Raw genomic sequence first — 16,385 nt, 5'->3', positions numbered from 1 at the left:
TCCCGTATTTAGAATAAAAAGTACGCGTCCCGTATTTAGCTGAAACGGGACGCACGTAGTCCCGTATTATTAGGTGGATCAAAAATCTTCACTAAAATGTCAATAGAATTAATAAATGATGGGGTGCTTTATATTTAACATTACAGTAAATTCATTACCAGCCATATAATGCTCTGTGACCAATGAGCTGACAGAATATTTCGGCTCATCTCATTGGCCAGCAGGTACCGTTGCTAAGGATAGATACAGGTGTTACGTCGATTCGCGTTTTCCCATCAGATACGGTTTCCCCAGCGTCTCCTCGCACTCCCTTAGAGATAGGGTGAGGAGCTCGGCCATCTGGGAGGGGCTCGGAGTGGAGCCGCTGCTCCTCCACATCGAGAAGAGCCAGTTGAGGTGGCTCGGACATCTATACCGGATGCCTCCTGGACGCCTTCCTCGGGAAGTGTTCCAGCCACATCCCACTGGGAGGAGGCCCAGGGGACGGCCCAGGACACGCTGGAGGGACTATGTCTATAGGCTGACCTGGGAACACCTTGGGCTCCCCCCAGAGGAGCTGGAGGAGGTGTCTGAGGAGAGGGACGTCTGGGCATCTCTGCTGAGTCTTCTGCCCCCGCGACCCAGTCCCGGATAAGCGGAAGACGACGAGTACGAGTACGAGTAGTTTTAATTTATTTGATTTGATTGTATTTTTACTTCCATACAGACAATAAACAATCATTCAGGTTAATTTTAACAAGTTATGTGAGTGTCATGATAATGACAGTCCCAGTGTGATCCAAAGATCAGAACCTTTCAGCTATCCTATGACCTGAGCCAGAACTGCCTGCCTCAGACCAGCTTCTTAATTTTTGTCTTCCTGCTGAAATCCAGCCATTTTGTTGAGTGGTGGAACAACTGAATTTGGGCCAAAGTAAGGTGCACTTTTTTCCTAATGTAGCTGTTGTCTGATGCTGGAAGTATGAATAATTATAATTCAGGAGTTTATAAACAACCTCTTTCCTAATTTCTGAATGAGCCTTAGGTCAGGAAAATCTATCCTTTACACTTCTAAGAACTGACAGACTATTGATCATTTAAATAAGTTTTAACTTGTACTGAATATTAATTCCCTCAATTTTACCTTTTAGTTAGCAGATTGTAGCTCAAGTACCATTGTGTGTCTTTGCTTGTTATTATTTATATTAATTTATTTGTGTGTTTAATTTTGCTTAGTTTATTAGTATATCGGATTCAATTCAGTTTTATTTATATGGCGCCAATTCACAACACATGTCTCAAGGCACTTCACAACAGTCAGGTACATACATTCCTATTAATCCTAACCATTGAACAGTGCAGTCAGAGTTAGTTATTTATTCAAATTGGATAAAAAGTTTTTCTGTCTAAGGAAACCCAGCAGATTGCATCCAGTCAGTGACTTGCAGCATTCACTCCTCCTGGATGAGCATGTAGAGATAGTGGACAGTCACTGGCATTGACTTTGCAGCAATCCCTCATACTGAGCATGCATGTAGCGACAGTGGAGAGGAAAAACTCCCTTGTAACAGGAAGAAACCTCCAGCAGAACCAGGCTCAGTGTGAGCAGCCATCTGCCATGACCGACTGGGGGTTTGAGAGAACAGAGCAGAGACACAAAGAGAACAAAGAAGCACTGATCCAGGAGTACTTTCTATGGGAAGGAAAAGTAAATGTTAATGGATGTAGCTCCTTTAGTCGTTTCACCTAGAAAGAAAGAACAGATAAACTCTGAGCCAGTTTTCAAGGTTAGAGTCTGAAAGAGAGCACATAGAGTTAGTCACAGTTAAGCTCAGTCAATTGCCATGTCTAGGAGAGAGAAACGGTCAAACACTAAAAGACAGGTCCATGTGGATCATCGGTAGAGGGTGAGCATTAAGTTGTTGCCATTTCCCGGTCTGAAAGGAGGACAACAGGACAACAGATAGTTTCTGTAATGACATTCTACTGTTTGGGTTCATGGGTAGAGGTTAGATCAGCTCTCTAGGTCATCATTTCAAAGTGTACATATTGCTTGAAAGGACACATTCCTCAAAATTAAGCTTTAAGCTATCCATTGTTGAAGCCCCATTATTGTTATAGTTGCTTGGGGGAAGGTCTTTCAACTACCTTGTCCAAACACATCAAAGTAATAGTAAAACACGACTTCAGATCCATCCAGACAAATGATGCCAAACTGCTTTGATTCTTCCTCAGAAATTTAAGGTTGCAGCATCTTCATGTGGAGGACCCTTTGTTCTCTCCTGCTTCATGTCTATGTCACCAAGCTCTTTTTACTGCTCAGTGCAGTTGCTCTGATGTATGCAAACCTGGGATCAGGACAGACACTCAGCTGAAGAGCTTTGTTACGTGATTTTTTTTATTGAACGGTTCTGAGCTACAGGTCATGCTGATGCACGGTGGGTGAGGCAAGAACAGAGGGGTTGGTCCTACTGAATACATGTGTGAAAAAAGTTCTCAGGGCCACATCAAATAGAGGTTGGTCATGGGTGCAACCCCCTGCACATCTACATAAAGCATAGTTTTTCTTCCATTTTTAAAACAAAGTCATATTCCAATGCATTGGCTTCCAGCAGAACTAAAGGTAAGCAGGAGCTTGCTTACTGGAAGAAATAACGGGAAATGTGGCCGAGCGCCAGTGTGGTGGCGAGGCTGCTTGCTCAACAATACTCCCATCCTGTGATCGCAGAGGATATGTACACTCAGAGCTAAAATGATATAGACAGAGTGGAGGACTCCCTTTTGACAGAAGTGCTGTTATTATGCTACCTAACACTCGATTCCTACACATAGCAGCACTAATACACCTCTTCTCTCTCTTTACTGCCTCACTGGAATGTGATCAGCTCATATTTGGGTCAGGTTCTCACACCCTACATAAACTGTGAAGAAGAGGAGGCACTGAAAAAAGCTGATTAAAATCACTGGGACAGACCAAGGTTTTGTTGTCCACCTCTGTTAATGTTCCTTTCTAATTTTTTCTGATTGATATACACAGACAGTAAAAACAGAGTCAGCAGCTGTGCTCAGATTTAGTGTTTTGAACATTTCCCTGTCATAAACCTTCAGTTAAAAATTTATTTAAAAATCCCATCAATCCATCCATTCATCAACGTAGTCTCTTTTTGCAGGTTTCATATTTAAAGCCTGAAATATGTAACACTAATTGTATTAGCTTTTGGATTTATTCTTTTCATTTTTTAATTATTCCACTTTTGTGTCATTTAATTAGTATAAAGAACAGATTAACTGAATCATTAAAAGCCCAGAATTTATATGACTTTCATGTCCAGCATGACTGGATGTCCAATTCTGACTGACTCAAACTGCACATGCTAATACTCCAACATGATGAAGTTTAAGCATATTTCAGAAAACCACCATAGCTTAATTACAGACAATAAATCTGGAATAACCAAATTGTTTTTACTTTGGGGAAAAACAGAAACTTATTTCTCTGTAACTCATGTTATTTAGTAATTGAACGCTTACAGTCTATTATTCTCTAATATTTTGCCCTGGTCCTGAATTGAGCAACCTTAGGGGAAACATCTGGTTATATCACAGCTAAACCCTTACCAGTTAGTCTCTGTTTCTGCCTGCTGGTGGTTGCTTAGCTCAGTGCATTGATTCTTTTTTTCCACTGAGCTAAGCATACTAAATCTGCCCATAAAATGATGTTTGGGTGCTATGAAAGTGAAGCAAAAACTTACTAAAAGATGAAGAACTGTCAGAAACTTCAGCTTCAGGACGTGTGACTATTTTTCTTAATAATGGCAGCTTAAATAAGTCTATGTACATGATAATTCTCATTTTCCTACTGGTTTATAAACAGCAGTGTCACACCTGTAATAAAAAAACTCCCTGTGCTACCTCCTAAGTTGTCATGTCACCCCCATACCTGACGTTGTCGTGGCGCTGGATGTAGATCTTGTGGAAGATCCTCTCAGGTGGCTTCAGGAAGTCCTCCTTCATCTCCATGGCAACGTTTCTGGGGAGCAGGCTCATTAGTAGACGTTCCTGAGGAGGGGGAGGGGGGGGGGGGATAGGGGGGGGGGTAGGCAGAAAGGAGGTAATGGTGGGCCAATTAACTTCAATAAAGAAGTTCGCAGTGAATTCACTTTAAAATATTGACGATTTTTTGATTAAGAAACTTTTAATGAGAAAATGATAACTTAGCTGAGATAGTCAATTTTTCAAAAAAGAGCTATGAAGCAGGAAATTATAGGCAGCGATTGGTTAAACAGAATACATGCACACTATGAATCATAGCAGGCCATGCTGAATAACTGTCAAGATCCAGGGCTTTATTTCCATTCACAAAACTGCGAACAAAAAAAAGATACTGCAAAGTATCAAACTGACTGGAGATAAAACCAGTTTAGTTTATTATAGGCATTTTTTTAACATCTAAAAGGTAAAACATTGGCCACTTGTATAAAATATTAAGTCCCCTGTTTTATTAATCTCTTCCACTTTTATTGCCTTACAGTTTTATAAATGCGCATTAATATTTAAAAATTCTCTGATCTGTTCCTGCTTTATTTCACTGAGACTGTGTGTGACAAGAAGGTTATTAATTAACCATAATGTCTTACAGTATGTGTTTGGAATTTCACAATAATGATTTTTTGCCAATGGGTTTGTTCGTATGAACAAATAAAATCATTCAGAAACCTAAATCAGCCATGAGTCTCAGTAAGCTGAGCCCTAACCCCTAAACTTAAACATCCATCCATCCATCCATCCACACCACCAGTCAGACGTTTACATGTAGTCATCATAGGTATGAATGTCATACTATTGATGGGCATCTATTAGTGGTGCTATCAAACTATACATTTTTCAGAATGAACTCATTCAACATAAACCATCTTCAATATCAATGGATATTTGACTACTCTTGTTGGCAGAATTGGCAGTTAATTAATATTGGTTGGCTTCATGAAACATCCCAAGCTTTTAAATTTGGTCCACAAACTGCAAATAGAGTTCAGATCATAGCTTTGGAAACAATATTATAGAAACTTAATGTCAGCCTGCTTTAGCAATTTTAAAACTATTTTTGAGCTGTTTTTGTCCCAGATGAACTATTTGAACCAATCTGTTACCTTCAGATCACAGAAAACTGGGATGTTCAACAACAGCCCATGAACCATAAGGGTGTTAGGCTTCACATAAACTGAAGGGCACAGAAACAGCAGGGTCACTGTTAGCTGTGAAACCAGTTTACTCCACTGGTTGAGAGAATGCCGACTAAGAAAAAGCTCCTGCTACAGAATATCTTCAAGCTGGACTGAAATCTCCATCTGCCCAAATGAACAAATCAAATTTTTGGTGGGAAATCATGTGATGGTCCTAGGAGACAAGAGGCAAGGAGAGGCTTTCAAACCCATCAACACTGTGTCAATTGTCACGCATGGGGGTGGCAACGTCATGTTGTGGGGCTGTTTATCTGCTAGTGCTACTGGTGCAAAGCACAAAATGGCATGGACTCTGAAGAAGGATTAGTACCTCCAAATTGTTCAACTCCACCTGAAATTAACAGTGAGATGGTTGAAACTATGACACAGATTGGTATCCCAACTGGACAATGAACCTAAGCCAACATCCAAACTGATTTGTTAGTTCATGTATGCATTTAAACTTTTTCATACATATTTAAGACCATATGGATTGGACAAAATCTATATTAAATCAAAACATGTTTACCCAATTCTTTTTTTCTAAAAATCATTGTAGTTATTTATAGTGTCAACTTTACATCCTGTGAAAACAATGGTTTAAATAAATAATTAAAAGCCCAAAATGAATATGGCATCCATGTTAATGATGAGTGTACGTAAACTTCTGCCAAGCACTGGCTATCTTTGTAGCACTCCTGTTTATTGTAACAAATTTGCAACAACTTTGATATTGAAATAAATAAACACACTATAGACCATCTAGAGTGTCTAGATTAACATTTTCAGCAGGCCTTTTGTGATGGTCACTGACTTTTTGGGAGCAAAAATTAAAACATGAAGAGAGGAATGAAGCATAATGGCAAAAATGCAACTTGAAAAACAACAGAGCGATGTATGAAATGACTAAGGATTGGCAGAAGTGGAATATATGATTTGTACTATTCTGCATGGTGGCTTAGTGAAATGAATGTAAATAATGTCTGCATGAATAACTTTTTAAAATGTCAGCCAAAAGTCCTGAGGCTAGTCCAATGAGCTGTGGTCATGTTTGTTTTCATGCAGAACCTAAATCAGTCATGCTAATTGGTTTGCAGTCAGTCAATGATAAAACTAGATTAGTCTCCCATCACCCCACCCCAACTCTTTTTTTCCGATTCTGTTTTTAGATCAGTCTGAACTGAGACCTAAAGCAGCAGTGCAAACAAATCCAGAGGCCTAGATTATTCACAGGAGAATGTTATAAAAACTTTACTTTGAATAATTTTCCCACAAACCATTACTGCTTTGTAATTACCTCTTAGCCACAAAGGGATACAATACCCTTTTCTTCATTTGAACAGACTTATTGGTTAAAATGAATCCATTTGACCATGTTGACCTGTTTCTTTTTTTGGCTCCACTCTATCATAATTATAAACACACAGTGCCTGGAAGTATTCATACCCTTTCAACTCTTACACATTTTGTCATTCTCCAACAACAGACCTCTAATAATTGTATTGTTATTTTATGTAATAAACCAACACAAGTAGTGCCTAACTGTGAGATAAAAAGAAAATGAGACACAGTAATCAAATAAATACTAGATGGTATTTAATAAATAAAATTAAAAAATTGCACATCAGTTTGTTTTCAGTGCCCTTTACACATGTACTTGTAAATTAAATCTGGTACAAACAAGTTTCTTCAGAAGACATAGTAGATAGGGTCCATCCAAAGGTTATAAGACCACATCCCACATCTCTCAATCCACCAACTTAAACAAGCTTATAAAAACACTGGTTCTGTTTTGGAGACTGCCCTAGAGCATTTATGGAGCTCAATGTGGAGAGAAGAAAATTAAATGAAAATCATTATGGACCCCCTCGAGCATCCTCTTCACAACACAATAACTAAGCAACAGAGAATCTTCGGTTTGTGGCCTCCTCATTCGTCATCTTGGTTGTCATCTTGGTTTTGTCTTTTATAATTTTTTGGCACTTTACTTAGTATTTTGCGAATCTTAGTTATTTATTTTATTCTACTCTTCATTAAGATTATTATGTTAGTATTTTTGCTTTTTGCTTGCATAAGATCTATAATCTCACCTGGTTTAGGTGGCTTAATCACCAACCCTGCAGTTAAATGCCATCCAGTTTAATTTCTGCCTTGTCAGATCCTTCCATTGTCTGCAGCCCTACTCTGTTTACACCTGTGCTCCTGTTTGTGTTACTTGTTTTATTTCCTGTTAGATGCTCTCTAGATCCACTCGAGCTGGATTCTCATTTTGCTTATCTTCCTCTGCCTCACTGAATTTTTGCCTGAACCCCTTCAACAAGATGAAAAATTACTCTTAGGGATTACTAAAATAGTATTGAATGAAATTAAATTAAAGGAAATTTAAATTTAAATGTAAATTGAAATGACCTAAAGAGGACAAAACCTTTTGGCCTATATGCAAAACTCAATGTGTGATGAGAAATCAATACAAAACGCATCATCCCCACAAGGAAACGTAGTGGGGGTACCATCATGCTATAAGGACAGGGAGGCTGGTCAAAGTTATTGGCAGAGACCAACCCTAAAAGACTTGAAGCAGTTAACGGTGGCTCTAAAATTATTAAATTATTAAAACGGAGGACCTGAATATATATATACAAGGAAAATAAGTATTTGAACGCCCTGCAACTTTGCAAGTTCTCCCACTTAGATATCATGGAGGGGTCTGAAGTTTTCATCTTAGGTGCATGTCCACTGTAAGAGACATAAGCTACTTTCAAAATTCAAATTCTTATTTGAAGCAGTAAGACACAAATAAATTATTAAAAAATCATACATTGTGATTTATGTATTTTTTTTTACCTAAGATGAAAATTTCAGACCCCTCCATGATTTCTAAGTGGGAGAACTTGCAAAATTGCAGGGCGTTCAAATACTTGTTTTCCTCACTGTATATAAATATATATGTGTGTGTGGCATGCATAGTATATATGCCACACTTTTCATATTTATATTTGTAAAAATATCTTAATGATAATGTATCATTTTCCTCCCACATCACAAGTATGCACTAAATTTTGAAAGTGACAAAAGGTTCAAGGGGTGTGAAAACTTTTGCAAGAGGCTGGATAAATGAGTTGATGTCAGATGTCACCTTAGTTGCTTCACAGAAATTTCTGCAAACGTCTTGATTCGTAATAAGTGAATTAAAGCCAACAGAGAAGTTCAGGCAGTTCAACACCAGTCTGAATTTACGTATAAATCTAATTTATAGTTGTCTTAATGAATTTCTCCTAAAGTCAGAGACAAACAGAAAAAGGAACAAATTAAGAGTTTCCATTCCAGATCCATCAGTCTCAGAAACTGAATCTTTTACTCAGGTTATCCCATTTCAATTAGACTGACTCTGTTGGAAAGGCAATAAAAGGTAACATCTTCTCCCTTTCCTGATTTAATGAATGAAAAGGAAGATTTAGATTTCTTTCTATCTTGGAAAATTGAGCAGGATGGCCGGTTTACCACACTGGCGTACTGAATATAGCCCTTGCTTGTTCGGAAATCAATGCGACCTGTGGATCCTGCTCAAACACACACCCAGAGCGATAAACATAGGCCTGTTTCATGCCGCTTGATGAGCAATCATCAGCTCAGGCCTGTGCTCATTGACACCACAGCATAAGTTTGCTGGTAGACTCTGATCAGAGGTTCTATATGCGTTTCTCTAATAAGCCATGAACTTTACTGGAGTAAAGAGGCCATGGAAGCAAACTGCTTGTATAATTGCCTGTCAGAAGGGAGCCTGTTACTGCTGGAGGAAACACAGCATATCTTTTCCTAATCTACAAAGAACAGGTGCAAAGTCTGCGAGCGTTGTGTCAAACGAAGGGAGGATGTGTGTTGTGTGTATTAAATACATTGAATAATTAATTAATTTTCTCTTTAATGATTGCAGGATAAGACGGATGCAGCTTGGAATAAAAAATGTCTGCGGGTTAAAGTTGCCTGATTGTTGCTTAGTGAAATCCCTTCACGTAGGTTTGCATGCAGCGGGTGGAACATGTGGCACTGCAGCATGTGCCTCAGTAATTGTTCTTTCCTTAAATAGCTGCTGTCATAGTTACTGATGGCCTGTGGGCAGGTTGTTGAAATATGCTGGCACCTGAACGTTTTTAAAAACTTCTGAAGGAGCTGTGAAGTTTGAAGTTCACTACTCACCTGCTTCTCATTTTCGTCCTCCAGCCGTAAACGTTCCTCGACACAGTTACGAGCATGCAGGAAGACCTTCCTCTGAGTGCGCTCGGTAAGAATCCTCACAAAGACCCCCGACAGGTTGACGCTGGTGAAGAGCACCGCGTTGGCCACGAGCTGCACACAAACAAGAGCAGACATGCATATCGAAGCTGCAAACATCTGCATATGTGAGCTTCTGCATGCACTCTCCAGTCCTCAGTAGAACCATATAGGGGGTCTGAGAGCAGGGTTAATGCATTAAAGACCAAAAGCTGTACAGACGAAAGGCAGAAAAGCAAAATGGATTACTAATCAACACCTTATGTATTACTCTGTGTTCCATTCTGATCAAATTAGATTTGCGAGGCTAAATAAACTTACTAACGCAAAGCAAAGTTCAGGATCATACAGATGCATCTAAATAAATCAGAACAACATGCGAAAGTACATTTTTAGTAAATCATTTTAAAACGTATAACTACTAACGGTGACATATTTGATGATTATGGCATTATAGCTAATGAAAACCAAAAATTGATTTTCTTACATAATTTGTGTATTGTGTAAGACCAACAGAAGAAGGTTTTTTTTTATATATAAACGAAAAGGTTTATTATGACCTCCACAATCATGGGAAAGACCGTTGATTTGACAGTTATCCAGCAAACAGTTGATGATACTCGCTAAATGGGGGGTAACCCTAATGAAGCTGGCTGTTCATTGAGGGCGGTTTTCAAGCACCTTACTGAAACATTGAGGAAAAAGAGTATCACAAGCATAAATATAACTGCATCCTTGGTAACACTGTCAGTCATACAGACACATATCAACCATACAAGTTACAACTGTTGCCTTCCTTGTGTTCAGCCAATTCTGAACAGAGACCACGTCAGAATGGTGTTATTTGGGTGAAGCAGAGAAAGACTTGACTGTTGCTCATTGGTCAAAAGGCTTCTTTTCAGATGAAAATAAATGTTGCCTTTCACTTCTAAATAAAGGTCCCAGAATCCAGAGGAAAAAAGGAGAGGCACAGAATTTGAGTTGTTGCAGAGTGAGGTTTCCACATTCTGATGGTTAAGGTAGCCATGCTATCTGCTGGCATTGATCCACTCTGTTTTATCAAGTCCAGAGCTAGCACAGTCATCAACCAGGAAACGTCAGAGCAGGTCATACGTCCTTATGCTGACAAACTTTGAGGGGATACCTGTTTAACTGACCATGGTATCACTTTGCTTGACTGATTAGCCTAAACTGCCAGAGAATCGAAAAAGAAATAAACAATACATTTTTTGAGATTACACAGTTTTATTTGTAAATCATGAAATTTCAGTTTTCATTAGCTGCAAGTTATTGTCATCAAAGTTAACATAAATAACTGCCTGTGGTATGTCACTCTGTATGCAATTCAGTTATAAAACATACCAATTTAACTCTTTGAATTGAAATACTGAAAACAATTACGTTTTCAATGAAATTCGAATTCATTGATATGTACCTGTGATAACAAAAATAACACACACATTTATTTATTTCATTGTACACTTATCTATTTAATGGGACATGATATATTTATGCAATTTAGTCCCTTTTGGCCCTCCATCCACCTCAGGGCTCATATCATGATGATTGTAAAAATCATCTGGATTTTGACCTATTCTAATGTGTAAAAGCAAAAAATGTGCTGTGGTTCTTTGTTAGAGGTGGTAGTTTTTAATCCAACTGAAAATTAAAGAATTACAAGATTAGCCTAAAGCATTTCGCCCTACTGATGGGAGTCCTTAGTTTCATGCATTTAATTAATAGGACTAAATGTCTGATGTTTCAGTATTTGAGATGCTGATCATTGATCAAAGTCAATATAGGGAAACTTGGCCAGTTCAGACCTCTGGAAATTGATTAGCAAGCTTTTATAAAAAATAATAAATGTGGTCAAATGGAGTGCAAAAGAAGCAGTCCTGACGTAGATGGACCCTATCTGAAAGTCATGTCTTTAATAAATAGAACAAAAATCCAACAAAGACCTAACACACAAGCTGCGAAATGCATCATTCTTCTATTGATGATAGGCAACATCTCAAGTTTAATAGATCTTCTGTTTGTTAAAATTGTGATATTTTCAGGAATTTTTATTGATTTGGGTGACGATTTGTAACACAGAGCCTAAAATCCTTTTAATTTGGATTCCTTGCTAACATGTCTGTTACTGACACAATACTGGCTCGTCTCTTGAGTTTAGGACCTTTTCATGCATTAAAGTCCCACAGATCAGTGTTAAGTGGTTTGAGTCTTCCACAAAACAGAAAATGAGTGAAAAAGCAGTCAAATACTCTGAAAGAGGTTTATTAGCGTTGGAAAATTGTTGAACAAGACCACTTTAAAATGGTTATAAGAAAGTTTGGCTGCTTGGAAAATAAATATACAAAACTTAAGGATGTCCTTAAACTTTTGCACAGGACTGTCATTATCCATTATCACATCCTGTATCGCGAGGTGAAAGCTTAAAAAATTAGGCTTTCAACCCAAGGATGAAAACGTACATTTGTGGTTTACCACAGATGTATACGTGCCGGGAACAACCTGTACTATAATGAACACAGATGCATAGAAGGAAAAAATCTGTTCTTTCCCTTTACTATTTTACATCAGGAGTCTAGTTTTTCTTATCAGCCTAGACTCGTGTTTTAATTATCTGCTGGGTTTCTTAACAATTACAAATAAGATTATGCAACCCAAAATAATAGAGGTTAATTGGACATAATTAGTTAGCCTATTTGATGTTAGCAAGATGTTTCAAGTAAAATGTTTAAATCTCTATTGCAACCAACATTTGATTTAATATATTTCTCTTTACATTTTCCTGAGAGCTATTTGTTGTTTGGAAAAACTCAGTAAATAATGATTTCATACATAAATATTTAAGAATGTTTTTTTTTAAAAAGTGTTTTTTAATGCTATAGGATGGTAAAGACATTGTTAGGTTGGTTAAAAGCACATTAATTTAAAATGATTATTTTTGAGCCTTTAAAACTAAACAACCAGAAATGTTTGAGCTTCTCTATTAAAATACAAACTTCTTTAGTCCAGAGTTCAGGGTCTGTTTGGTACCTACTTTATATTGTCCATTGATTGCAGCAAACTGGTGCATAAACAATTTCAAATGTCATTGAATAGTTCGTTTATTTCTGATAATTAATTACAAAGGTGAAACCCATATTATACTGCATATATTCAGTACAACAAGAGTAATACATTTCAGATGTTTGTTTCTGTTATTTGATGATCATGGCTAATAAAAACCAGAAACTGATTTCCAGAAAATGTGATGTTACAAGACTAATATATTCTTAATACAGAAATTATAGCCATCTTGTGGCCTATGCCATTATATGGGAGGGGTACTGACTTTACAAACAGAAAAGTTTGAAAAGTTGAGAGGAAGGAAAAAGTGTAGTAAAACAAGGTGGACAAGAGACAGCTATAACTGCAGCTTTGATGAGACTGTGTACCATAGCCAATTCAAAGGTTTTAGGGAGAATAACAAGGCTTGGACAGTGGTTCAGTCAGTGCTTCAAGAACAACCACAAACAGATATATCCAGAACCCTGGCTACGACTGTCACATTTCTTGTGTTCAACCTCTCCTGAATCAGAGTAAACATCAATCTACCTGAGCTAAGGAGAAAGACGACTGGGCTGTTCGGTGATACAGTCCTCTCCTGAGATTACAGTAATTTTTCCATTTCATTTGTAAATCAAGGTCACAGAGTCTGGAAGAAGAGTGGGGAGGTACAGAATCCAAGGTTTTTGAGGTCCAGCGTAGAGTTTCCACTGTCAGTGGCGATATGGGGAGCCATGTCATAAAGTCCAAAGACAGCCTAGCGGTTTACCAGGAAAATCTGAGCACCTTGTGCTTCCCTTTGGTAATTAGCTTTATGAAGATGCTGATTTCTTTTTCCTGTAGAACCAATTCACAGACGGACAAAAGTACTAATATCTGTTTTAATGACCATGTGCCTGATTGATTCGCAGACTCACTTATAACCAAAACCCCATAGAAAACAGTGAGATATCATAGAGATGAAGATAATAGGCCTCAGACACAACAATCCAGAGGGGCTGGAAACACTGACAAAGCAAACTGGGCAGCCAGAGGCTTGTAACATCCATGTCGCACCGCATTGATGCAAAACTTCATTCAAAATAAGCCCTGACGAAGTATTGCATGTGCAGTACGCAATACTTCGTCAGGGTTCATTTTGCATGATTTCTACAGTACAGTACAAATCTTTTCATCTGTCTAACTTTCTGCTAAACTGAATATTGGGTTTTCAATATTTGTAAGCATAACCATCAAGATTGACAGCAACAAACGCTTGATACACATCACTCTGTGTGTAATAAATCTACATAGTGTAATGCAAGTGTCACTTTCTTGATTAAAATACTAAAATAAGTTTTCAGTGATGTTCTTATCATGGGGATGCAGTAGCTGTATCATCTAAATGTCTTACTAAAGCAAATGGTCTTACAGGACTACATTAATGAGTATCTACGTGTTTTGGATCTCAGAAATCTCAGCAAAAACTCAACAGCTGTGTCTGAATCCTGATTCAGCACCGATAGCGGAACAGCTCCACGTCTGCTTCAGCTGCACAGCGCTTTATTAACCTTTGCTTCTCAGGGGAAAGTTAGATGCGTAAACATGCTGTCTCTTAACTATCAGAGGAAGGCAAAGCAAATGCCTTCCACAGCTGAAAGGCACTTGGAGTGAAGTTTGACAGTGAAACATAGACTTAGAAACTCTATGTTATCCTGCGTACAATACCTTGACATTTTCCCAAATAGTGGGATGTGGGTGGATTTTGGTGCAGGTGCAGCACTCACCGGTCTCCACAGTTTTTGCTTCCTCCCCGTCACGGACGTGGCTATTACAATGAAGTGGGATGCAGCCAGCATCACCCCGAACAGCATGGCGAGCAGCGTCCGCACCGGCAGCAGCACGTAAGCCACCAGGGTGACCAGCATGAGCTGCCACACACCTTGCTCCGGGGCTGCGGCGCTCGCCGTTTCCGGCGTACCGAGCGCCAGCGGGAACGGGCAGCAGAGCAGCGCGAAGGTGAAGCTGAAGAGCAGCGCCAGCTTGGCGATCTGCTGCAGCTGCGTCACCTGCAGGTATTTGACGTTGGTGACGATGAAGAGGGACAGGAACACCACGCAGTGCACCGGGTAGGAGCACTTGGACAAGGTGAGCCGCGGGCTAGACAACAGCTCCACCAGAGACAGCGACGACGCGGCCACGATGAGCACCGCCAAAGCCTTGAGGGTGGCGGTCTGCTCCAGCTTTAGGTTGTAGCTCTGGAAAAGAGCCTCCAGCTCCTGGTTGTTGAACTCGTCCTCGCAGGTGATGGCTCCCAGCGGCGCGCAGGGCGGGCAGCGACCCTTCCTCCGCCGCGTCTTAACTCTGTCGAACGGCATCTCCTCCATGGTCCTGCCATTCATGAAGCTGAGGGGGTAGGGAGGAGGAGGAGGGTTGGCACACGACCCCTCAACTTTTCGGCTGCTTTCCTCCTCTGGAGAATAACGCTGGCACCCTCTCCCGGGTCATGGATGATGGATGTCGGGCTCGGAGTCAGAGGAGGAGAGGGTGGCGATGGCGCACCGTGCGCGCACTATCCACAGGTTGATGGTTGTTGGTGTGCAGCCCGACCAGTATGCTGCGCGCTCTTTCCCTCTCTCTCTCTTTCTCTTGGTGCACGCAGACCACCTGCCTTGCCTCAGATGGGGGTCACCTGCGGTAGAAGTTGACTTAAATCAGGCTTCATTACCAAAATATTTCTCCAAAAGGCACAAAAATCACTTAAAAAGCAAAATTTTCTTGTCCTCGCCTCTTCTTGAGCATTACATTACCGAGCCTCTCTTGTTGCTGTTTGATTTGCTTCAGTGTCGGGTCAGTGATTGGATGAAGACAGCAGCAGCACTGGTGGTTTCCCTTCTCAGTGTCTGCAGTCATAGCTGATGTAGTCCCGACTAAAAATAGACCAGCTACACCGGTGGATGGTCCAATATAGCAACAATTAGGTCTTTCCCGCATCTCTAGCACCCCCTCCCCCCAACACACTCAAACATTTTACTGCAGAGTCAAACCCTCCGAGCACGTAAAGAATTAACGGGAAATAAACCCAGCGGAGGTCGTGCTCAGGGGGAGGTTTGAATGGAAAAAAAAGCGAACGTATGAAAGATGACGTGCATCCTAAATTGTGCTGCACCGTTGATATGGTGGAGGGCATGTTTTGCATATTTGAAATTATGCAAGCCTGCTCTTTCTATTTCACTGTAGTGTGCTCTGTTTATATGTAATGTAAGTTAAATTTGAGTTTTCCCTCTTCAGAAATACGAGGAAATTATGGATAGATAGATAGATAGATAGATAGATAGATAGATAGATAGATAGATAGATAGATAGATAGATAGATAGATAGATAGATAGATAGATAGATAGATAGATAGATAGATAGATAGATAGATAGATAGATAGATAGATAGATAGATAGATAGATAGATAGATAGATAGATAGATAGATAGATAGATAGATAGATAGATAGATAGATAGATAGATAGATAGATAGATAGAAAAAGACAACAAAGATGACCTGTTTAGCTCCATCCACCATTCCATCAACTTCCGCCAGGTTCAATGTCTTTCACAGCATGATGTTGCCACCACAATGTTTCACAGCTGATGGGTTTGTTAGGGATGATGTAAGATGTTACATTTCTTCCACACATTTGATTCACTACTTTATGTTGGTCTTATCTGATACAATTCCAATTAAATACACTGCAGGTTGTGGTTTGAACATGGCAAAATGTAAAAAACATGAAGGGGTATGAAGGTTTTTTCCCAAGGCACTTTATTTAACGTGCTTTCTGTTGCAATGACACATTCAGGTTGAATCTTAAGAGTATTCGTGA

General features: G+C 39.4%; 1 protein-coding gene across 1 annotated transcript in view; it reads right to left on the bottom strand.

Annotated features, from left to right (window-relative positions):
- Positions 1-15,490, bottom strand: part of LOC124874521 (adenylate cyclase type 1-like) — a 66,888-nt gene extending 51,398 nt beyond the window's left edge. Inside the window, exons 1-3 of the mRNA XM_047375913.1 lie at positions 14,297-15,490; positions 9,399-9,548; positions 3,920-4,038 (exon numbers count right to left, since the gene is read on the bottom strand). Of these exons, the coding sequence (XP_047231869.1) occupies positions 3,920-4,038; positions 9,399-9,548; positions 14,297-14,911 (884 nt within the window). The 5' untranslated portion in view covers positions 14,912-15,490. The remainder of the gene's footprint in view (positions 1-3,919; positions 4,039-9,398; positions 9,549-14,296) is intronic.
- Between the last annotated feature and the right edge of the window lie 895 nt (positions 15,491-16,385).

The sequence above is a fragment of the Girardinichthys multiradiatus genome, chromosome 9 (assembly GCF_021462225.1).
Source record: "Girardinichthys multiradiatus isolate DD_20200921_A chromosome 9, DD_fGirMul_XY1, whole genome shotgun sequence".
Lineage (NCBI taxonomy): Eukaryota > Metazoa > Chordata > Actinopteri > Cyprinodontiformes > Goodeidae > Girardinichthys > Girardinichthys multiradiatus.
The sequence above is the reverse complement of the archived record's forward strand: the minus strand, read 5'-3'. Positions and strand labels throughout refer to the sequence as shown.